Below are 9,775 nucleotides of genomic sequence, written 5' to 3'. Positions count from 1 at the left end.
GAGGGAGAAGCAGGCTCCATGCACGGGGAGCCCGACGTGGGATTCGATCCCGGGTCTCCAGGATCGCGCCCTGGGCCAAAGGCAGGCGCCAAACCGCTGCGCCACCCAGGGATCCCCATACTTATTTTATATTAATACAGGAAACAGAAGAATTCTGAGAACTAGGAATGCAGAAGTACGCTATAAACCAGACAGGCAGAGGGACCCAGCAGAGACTAGCAAAGGCTGTAAGTCATCACATTCCATGGAAACACCCAGATGAAACCAGATGAGAAAGCTCTTCAACAATGCTCCTAAACCAACTGCTGGGACTACTGAACTCAGAAACACGGCAAGGTAAGCAATGTGGATATTTCTACTTGTATTGATATGATAATTCTGTTTCTCCGGATTAAAGGGTATTTGAGGTAACATGTTAATCTTCAATCCTAGCCATAAATGTGATAAAGTCACAAAATGACTTTGTTTTAGGAGGGGTGCTGGCACTTCCTTGTAATTATTTATTTCTCTGAAGACACCAGATAAAGAAGAAAATTAACAGCTTATATGACTGATTAAGTCAGAGGGGAAGACGAAGCAGTAAAGATATCAAATTTAGAAAGGATTAAGGACAAAATGACACCTGTGTATTGTTTACATGGATTGTAACATTCCTTTTTATGTCTCTAACATCAGTACAAGCACTCAGCATCAGTGAAAGAAATGTGCAATCTGATACTCACTAATTTATAGTGTTTCTGCTCCCTTATAAATTACATTTAAATGTCACCTGTCTCCAAATAGACTGTTATCTACTTGAGGGCAAGGTCAGGAATCTTCTTTAGAAGAATTTATATGAGAAAGAGTGTCATCACATCATTATCAACTTTTTGTTTTTGTTTTTTTTTTAATTAAAAGCCAGGGTTTAAAAAAAAAAAAAAAAAGCCAGGGTTTTTATTTAAATTAAAGAAGACTCTCCGAACTAGTTAGTAGCTGTTATTTTCTTTTGAAAAGTTTCTGGTTTCATCTATTCTTTATCCCCAAACTCCCAAATAAAGTGAACTTTGCAGGATAGCTGGACCCAACATGGATAGTGAGGATAGTGGCAGCACAGAATAGCTTAAAACCTCAGGGAGCACTAATGACTAAACATTAGAGGCTGAGACATGTTTTCTTTGTCTCTCTTTCTTTAATTGTCACTATGGGAAAAGCTCAACAATACATAAAAGTGGAGATCATAAAATAATAAACTGTCATATACCCAGAACCCAGCTTCAAAAATTATGACAACAGGTTGATCTTATTTCCTCCCTAACCCTACTCCACACTCCCAGATTTTTTGGAAGCAAATCTCAGAGATCATGGGTATCATTTCATCATTGACCTATTCACTATGTATTTCTACAAAAGCAAAAACTGTTCTTTTTGAAATGTAACTTTGTGCCTCCCAAAATAACAGTATTCAATAGAACTGTCTTTGGCTTTGAAACACACATAGTGCCTTTCTACAAAAATTTATTTTTGATGATGGTGTAAAAGCTTTTGGAATGCAATTTGCAATACATATCAAAAGTAATAAAAACTTCAATTCCCAATGATTATATAGTTCTTCTGGAAATTTATCTTGAGGAAATAATCCAGATAATTGAAAAGGAGGGGGGAAATGTTTATTAAAAGGCCCACTACAATATTATGATAGGGAAACAATTAGGTATTTATTAAATTATGGTAGATATCTTATAGAATACTTTGTATAATAAAATTATTATAAAATCAGGAACCTGAAAATATGATTAAGTAAATAAATATAAGATGAAAACTTTATTTACACTATTATTACAACTTTGTAAAAATAATTATACATTTAAACAAACCTTAGAAAGGAACAACCAAAAAAATTAAGATGGTAGGTTTATGGGTGTTTTTCCTTCTTTTTTTTTCAAGTGTTTATATTGATCTTGTGCTTTAAAGTACTTTTTAAATCAAATCTTTTATTTTCAATTTCTTCATGTTATAATTCTATCATCTATCAAAACACAGATCACATGTCACTTTCTCCATGAAGCTTCCTCTAAACACCTCAAGTGTATTTCCCTCTTTAAATTTCTGTAACATTTGACATTTAGCTACTGTTATTTGCAAAAGTATCCTGAGAATTTTTCATTTGAATATGTGATAATCAATGCATTTTTCCCCCCAAAATCTAAAATAACTGTATAGTATCACATAAATTTTAACTTTTAGATACAATCATCAATATATTTCTACTATTTCTTAGACGCTCGAGAATGTTGACTTCTCGTTGCAACAATATTGACAAGGTTAATTTTGTTAAGAATCTATTTGAAGTTACTCTGTTTCCATTCCAATCTCCATTTCCAGGCTGACCACTGGTGTCGGCATTAACAAGTTTCTTTTTTATTGAAATAACAAGTCAAAATACATGTGATTTCCAAACTTCCTTTTGGCAACAGAACTCTCTCATCAAAGAAAATTTTACGCACCCACAATCAAGTAGAGCAACAAGAAAGCACAACTGTTTCAGCAACCGCTGGGGTGAAAGAGACATGCCAGAGACAGGAGCGCCGCCTGCTGGCCAGCAATTCTCCGTCAGCACGCCCTAGGGCACTTTAGAGCCTTCATGAACCATAGCAATAAAATACTCAAATAACAGTACAAACTCTGCAGTTCAGAAGTGGATGGTAACTGTGCAAAGCGAATTTTTCAGACAGGGAGCACTATCACGTGATAATGTAAAAATCACATTTACCACCCAAAGGTGCAAGTAGTAAGAAATGGATTGAGAATACCATTTAGCTACCTGTAGGCACCAATCTTTAAAATTCATTTATAAAGTGACTTTGAAGTGACTTGTAAGGGGTGCCTGGCTAGCGCAGTCGGCAGAACACATGACTCTTGTTGACCTCAAGATCTTGAGTTCAAGCTCTGTGTTGGACACGGAAAAAAGATTCTTGTTTTTTGTTTTTGTTTTGTTTTGTTTTGTTTTTTGTTTGTTTGTTTTTAAGATTTTATCTATTCATGGAGGGGGTTGGGGAGCAGAGGGAAAGGAACAGTTAGACTCCCAGCTGCTCGGAGCCCAACACAGGCTTCTGTCTCAGGAATGGAAGATGATGTCCTCAATCAAAACTAAGAGCCAGATGCTCAACCAACTGAGCCACTCAGGTGCCCCAAAAGAAATGATTTTTAAAAGACTGAATTTTAAAGTTGATATTTAAAAGGTCATCCCTGAAAATGTAGTAAGATAGGGAAAAGTATATGGCCCAGAACTCCTCTTAGGTGAATACTATATATTGTTGGTAAGACATCACTTGAGGCTTGCGTAGGTAACAGCTATGATCTTCAAGAAAGGTGGTTCCAACTAATTGCAAGGCTTTTGTTTTGCTGAGTGAAGTAAGCAATTTGAGAGTCAGAGCTAAATTGTCATGGGCAATAATGGAAATGCAGTACAAGGCTAACTTTTTCCACGTGGTGTATAACCTCTCATTTAAATACCAAGTACAGGGCAGCCCAGGTGGTTCGGTGGTTTAGCACCGCCTTCAGCCTAGGGCCTGATCCTGGAGACCTGGGATCAAGCTCCCCCCCTCCCCCCGTCGGGCTCCCCGCATGGAGCCTGCTTCTCCCTCTGCCTCTCTCTGTGTCATGAATAAATAAATAAATCTATCAATAAATCTATCAATAAATAAATAAATAAATAAATAAATAAATAAATAAATAAATATCAAGTACATATTAAGAGTAACAATTTGATAAGGGTACAAGTTATTAACCTTCCCAGATGACTAAATGTTTCCATATGGCCCTAGTGTTAATACATGTTAACTTGTGGGTTGTTTGAAATTTGAATTTGCACAAATCAACCACCAACCTTATAATTTCAAAGGACATTTTACTTTCAACTCAACATGTCGTTTTAAGTCTGTCTCGACTACCTAACTAGATAAAAATGCCATAAAAGCAGGGACCATGTCCTTTTCATTTTTGTGTGTTCCATAGAGCCCAGCATGTTATCTAATACATAGTAAGGGACTAGTCCATTAGATAGATTGTTACTTAATTATTAAACTGTTTCCTTCACCAGGCTCTTCAAATTTCACCTGTCCAAAAATAATTCATTAGTTTCACCTTCAAATCCTACCTCTCCCCCACCTAATTCTCTAACATTTATCTCATCCTTGCGATGGAAATAATTTTGAACTGTATTCAGTACTGGAAAAGTATCAGCTGGCAGGCCTGCTGAAGATCTATTTGCATAAGGAATCTTCCCAAAGCCCTTCACCAAGAGAAAAGGAGCTAGGAAGGTAAGTCCAACTCAGAAAAATAAAAGTCCTTTTTCATTGATTTGAAAAGTAATTCAGAGCACATCATGATGTCTTACTCAAACTTGTTACTGGCACAGAATTATAGATTGATATCTGGAAACTGGGAAGAAGAGTATAAAAGTACATGTGCCGGGCCATGGTTGGTTATATAAAAGAAAGAAAATATAATTGAAAAAGGGCTGGATGTTTGATTTGTGATCTTTGATTGAACTCTTTTCATCAATTTAATTAGCTACTATTCTTTTATTGTCTGGAGTTGTTTGCTCATTTAGCTATTAGATAACTACTGTTTTTCTTATTGATAGCAATAGTCTTTAGAAATTCATACTTCATTTTTTGTGTACCTTTCCCAATTTCTTTTTAGTTCTTTTTACATGGTATGGTCATCTTTGTTAGTCAAATTTTTGAGAGACTTTTTTTCCTTTGGGTTTAAACTTATAAAGCCCTCCTCCATATAGACATTTGAAAATTATCCACTTTCTTCTGGCTGTTTTATCATTTTTTTACAGACATTACACTAACTTCTTAAAATTAATTTTTCACCCCCAAAACTAGCCCATTATGCCAAGAACATCTATAGAACAATAATTTCAATTATTATCAATTTGAGAGTCTATGTTCATTATGTATTAAATGTATAGAAGGGTCTGTTTTCAGAACTATCTTGTTCCATGATTCCATCTACTCTTGTACCTATACAATACTAAATATTATTTTTATAATGTTTTAATATTTGGGGAAGAAAAGTCCCATTATTACTTTTCTAAAAAAATAAGAAATCTCACCTATTTAGTTTTGTTTAATTTTATTTAAACTCTGGGGAGAAAAGAAAGAGAAAATGGAGTTTTTATATCTGTGTGGGATCTGGGTATATTTTCTCTTCAAGTAAATAGCATCCTGATTTTTTATTTTATGATTAATTTGTCAAGGTGTGTTAAAACAATGAGTTAACTGGGAAGAAACTGACCATTTGGAAGCATTCAACCTACTCATTCAGGAGGAAGGCTCATCTCTCCTTTTGTTAGGCAAATAGAACCACATATCTTTTCTGGAAGCTATGCCTTCAGATAAGAGCAGATGATAGCTGCTAGAGATATTTTACACTTTCTCAGGCTAAGAAAGACTCCTCTCACCTAAATATCTGAATTGGAATGTTGCTGATGGTCTTCCAAACTCAGTCAGAAACTGGAGTTTTCACTTCATGATAATATCTGAGAACTAGGAGTCAAAAAAAGAGAAAAAGTTGAATAGAAAATTTCTGGAAGATAAAACAAAGAAATCAAAGTTCAGATTTGTGCAGTTTGCAACCCAAAGGAGGTGAGCTGGGGAATATTTAACAAACCCTCTACAATTTTTTTAAATGAAATTATTTTCTAAGTACAGTTTTGTGGAAATTTGTGTAACACGTGGATGTGTGTGTGTGTGTGTGTGTGTGTGTGCTGGATCTGAACCAAAGATAAAAATGAATTTCTGACCATGATAAGGTTTATCCTATCAGGGGTACCAAGGCATTTTTCTAAACTGAACAACATAAATGATTATGTTTCCAATCCATTTTAAAAAAAAAATGTTTCCCCTTTCTATTTCCAACTTATATTTTTATGACTTGGAGGATAGGCTATTTTCATGTTTCATGAGAGAAAAATATCTTCATTCTTTCATCCCATGCTTATGAGAGTCCCCATATCTAGGCTAGCAGCCATGGTCTCGGAATAGATAGGGGCCAAATTCATCAGAATGTTGTTTACGAGAGAATGTGCCAGCTCCCACACAGATTTCATTTTCTCTTTTCTCCCAAGAGTTTAAAAATAAAAGTGCCAGGCACATAGTAAGCCTATTCAAGGTATGCATATTGTGACATTGTTCTACCAGGGCTCAAACTTTTTTACCCAAATAAACTCGGAAGATGCTTGTGCTTTTTTTCTCTGAGCCAGTGGAACAGACACAAGGCTCCTACCTGATACATTTTATTCATTCTATGGTGTACTCTTGCTACTTATTTTTTAATACCTTCGTGAAACGGCATCATCTTCTTACTAAGGCTAATTCTAACTAATCTCCATCGTGCCCAAGTGCATTATAAGCCAGTCTAAATAATTTAAGTTATAAGCTTTGCAAATGGAGACCACAGATAGTTATAACTGTACTGTCCCCTGCACCATGGTCTCACTCTCCCCAAGCGAATTTTAATCTAAAGAATTTTGAATACATACGCTTAACATGAAAATTTTTTGTAAAGATTCTAGTATGTGTATTGTCTTTAATGTCCATAGGCTTAGAGAACAAATAATTTGCCTGTAAAGACATATAGAGTGACTGGAATATTATAAATTAAGATAACAGTATATAAACAAAATTAGATATTAATAGCCCTGTAAACTCAGAGATCTTAATATTCTTCTGGCCCTACTAATTTATCTCCAAATATTAGAGAAATCAATCTGGTAGATCTATTCAGTATGGTGACTAGGGTTTGGGAAAATTAAGGAGTATTGGTAATCAAGACCTAACCATATCAAACTGCAGTCTATGTCAAACCTTATTAAATATGACTTGGAAATAATCACATTTATTTATTATTAATCAGATGCTTGATAAACACATGTTTCCTATCCAGGATTTCTCTCAACCACAAAAAATTAGTGCCTTAATTAATGCATCAGGAGGTTGCATTGTTTCCCATATTTATATAAACTAAGTTTCATAAAAACTGTTTTGAAGAACCTGTTGAATTTTCTGAGGAATTCCTTAGCACAGTGCTTTTTTCCACTTGTAAAGTAAGATTCATGGTCAAATGCACACAGACAGCAGACATTTTTCAAAATTTTTAGTGAGGATTTACGACTTTATTTTTCAGAGATTGTATCTGAAATATGGCTCAGAGTGACTTCTTCTATCCAGAAAACCCACGGAGAAGGCAAGAAGTAAACCGTCTTCACCAGCAGCTACTTGATTGCCTATCTGATAGCTTCCATGCCACCAATAAGCTGATTGGGGTTTTAAACATGCACTTGGGGTGCAAGCTGGCCTCCATTGAGATGAAAAGAGATGGGACCATCAAAGAAAACTGTGATATCATCATCCAAGCCATGATGAAAATCCAAAAGGAATTGCAAAAGGTTGATGAAGCCCTAAAAGATAAACTAGAGCCAACCCTCTACAGAAAACTTCAAGATATTAAAGAAAAGGAAACAGAGAAAATTGCAATAGTACAAAAGGTCATTTCAGTCATCCTGGGAGAAGCTACTTCTGCAGCCAGTGCAGTCGCTGTTAAACTTGTAGGCTCAAATGTCACAACTGGCATCATTAACAAGTTGGTCACTGTGTTAGCTCAAATTGGTGCTTCTCTCCTTGGTAGTATAGGAGTTGCTGTTCTTGGCCTTGGCATAGATATGATCTTCCGTGCCATCCTGGGAGCAGTGGAGAAAACACAGCTTCAAGCAGCCATTAAAAGTTATGAGACGCATCTGGTGGAATTCAAGTCAGCTTCAGAAAAATATCATCATGCCATTACTGAGGTCACCAACACAGTGAAACAGCAAATGAAATGAACAGCCACTGTGCCCCTGGAATAGTTTTCTACTTCTCAATATAGTGTTTTGCTCCTTTGATTAGGTTCATTTTCTGTATGTTTCCAACATGGACAGAAATACAGTTAACAACTTGGAAAGATGTTTTAAGAGATGCTAAAATTAGAAGACTCCAGAGTTTTGTATCAACAACAAATGCCTACATTGGTTGGTGCTAGAGGTAAAAGATTATATCCCAGGATGCTTCTTACTTTGCTCTACCAGATCAACTTTAGGTTAAATGCTATGGGTGTGGGGATTACCTTTCCCTTTTCTAACTCCCCAAATCATCAAAATTTATGTTGAATGAGGAGAGTTTTATTTCTACCACTAGCTTCAGACATCATTTAGTACTAAGGGGATGTACTTAGTAACTTCTGCCTAGACACTAACTGTGGACTTTGAGTGAAATAGAAATACTACCATAATTTTGACCCTCAGTTTTTAAGGCTAATTTTTAATAAACTGGGAGACACTGGCATATGGGTTGTAACAATTTACTTCAGTGATAAAAGGACACAATGGTTCTGTAACTTCTACTAATTACACCTTATAAATTTGAATGGATTTTTTAAGAGATAAAAGCTAAAACTAAAAAGATAAAGGTTCTGTTTCTGTCATTGCAATCAACCCTGGCCAACAGTGGTGCGATGATTAAATAACCCTCATATGAATGTTTGAACACTCTGGGACATTGAAAAAAAACAAACATGCAAATCCCATCTACACGTGCATAAAATGTGTTTAGGATACAGGGAGAAGTTGTTACTCTTTTAGGAATTTGCCATTTAAAGGAGTCGTAATATATTACCTCCACGAGTTTTAAAAAAATGACATTTCATTTTCTACAACAGCAGGATGAAGGAAGCTGTTTCTGCTTCATAAAACTTCAGGTGGCCCATTTCATTAATTACCTGATTTCAGAAAAATCCAGAGGCTAAGGAGGCCTACTGGTTCAGCTAATATCTGCACACACAAGTGCTTTCTAAATCCTTCACCAACTAATAACTTCCCATTGTGACTCTTAGCTTCTACTTACAAAATCATTAATAAGTTGCTGGTGCAAGAATGTGTTTGTTATAGCTGATTCTTGCATCCAGGTACAAGAAATGTCTCGAAGTTTTAAGAGCTCAGTGTATCTCAAAAATTAAAAATCTAGATGAAAGACCAACTTTTCAGATGTACTCTTCATTTTTCTCTTCTGTCACTGCTTCTCAAAATTAGTCGGAAAACTAAAGTAGTTCATCTTCAAAATTAAAAAAAAAAATTAAGTTTGATTTTTTTTTTTTTTTTTTTAATTACCTAACTTACAACTTCTGAACTACAAGACCATGTTATTGCTCTTTCTGGGACTCAAGATTCGGCCTAAAACCAAATCAAGAATTTGCTAAGACAAAGGCTAGTGTAGGTAAGGAACTGATTATAAACGTTTAAGCGCACCATGTAAATATTCTGCTGTTAAAAACCAACGTGTTATCTCCTTCGATAGTTTGGAGTGTTTATAAAGGATAGTTAAGAACGGACCTCTGCCTCCCATATTTTCCTATAAGGGATATTAAGATCAGTGACAACAAAGGGTATCTCTTAGAAGTCAAATTTGTTAAGTGTTTAAACTTACCCTTAAGGGGAAGAGGTGGGGGGGGGGGGCGGTAAGAGTCGTGGACATAAGGAAGAGGACGAAGACTGCACCTAAGTGATAATCCGCACATAGGTACAGTGATACCCTAAAGGACTCCTCGCTGGTGTAAAGACCGAAAGGCAGAAGCCAGTACCCATCAGCCTCGTCACTCGTAAATTTAAAACTTGCACACGTATCCCATTTCCACCTCAAAAAAAACAAAAAACAAACAAACAAAAAACAAACAACAAAAAAAAAAAACCCTTATT

General features: G+C 35.7%; 2 protein-coding genes across 18 annotated transcripts in view; one reads left to right on the top strand and one right to left on the bottom strand.

The window, feature by feature from the left end:
• Positions 1–9,775, bottom strand: part of C27H12orf60 (chromosome 27 C12orf60 homolog) — a 31,281-nt gene that overhangs the window by 20,450 nt on the left and 1,056 nt on the right. For 7 of the 15 annotated variants that reach the window (XR_005379899.1, XR_005379896.1, XR_005379897.1 and 4 more), the window contains exon 2: positions 5,453–5,537. The exons of 4 other annotated variants lie outside the window; for them this stretch is intronic. The gene's annotated coding sequence lies outside the window, so the exon portion shown is untranslated. Of the gene's footprint in view, positions 1–5,452; positions 5,538–7,143; positions 7,944–9,506; position 9,775 lie in introns of those variants that run through there. 4 more of the 15 variants (XR_005379900.1, XR_005379898.1, XM_038576879.1 and 1 more) reach the window with 3 other exon arrangements.
• On the top strand, positions 14–8,486 carry SMCO3 (single-pass membrane protein with coiled-coil domains 3). Of its 3 annotated transcripts, none has more exons than XM_038576888.1 (3): positions 14–336; positions 4,205–4,298; positions 7,177–8,486. In XM_038576888.1, exon 3 carries the CDS (start codon positions 7,193–7,195, stop codon positions 7,868–7,870), a length of 678 nt encoding a protein of 225 aa, XP_038432816.1. In that variant the 5' UTR covers positions 14–336; positions 4,205–4,298; positions 7,177–7,192; the 3' UTR covers positions 7,871–8,486. The 3 variants fall into 3 exon arrangements, with proteins under 3 accessions (XP_038432816.1, XP_038432814.1, XP_038432815.1); XM_038576886.1 differs by having other exon boundaries at positions 4,079–4,298; XM_038576887.1 differs by lacking the exon at positions 4,205–4,298 and having other exon boundaries at positions 15–336.

The sequence above is a fragment of the Canis lupus genome, chromosome 27 (genome assembly GCF_011100685.1).
Source record: "Canis lupus familiaris isolate Mischka breed German Shepherd chromosome 27, alternate assembly UU_Cfam_GSD_1.0, whole genome shotgun sequence".
In the NCBI taxonomy this organism is placed as follows: domain Eukaryota; kingdom Metazoa; phylum Chordata; class Mammalia; order Carnivora; family Canidae; genus Canis; species Canis lupus.
Note: the sequence above shows the minus strand (reverse complement) of the source record. Positions and strands in the feature narration are given on the sequence as shown.

Excerpts from the sequence above, each read along its gene's own strand:
- SMCO3 (XM_038576888.1), top strand. The coding sequence starts at position 7,193 with ATGGCTCAGAGTGACTTCTTCTATCCAGAAAACCCACGGAGAAGGCAA.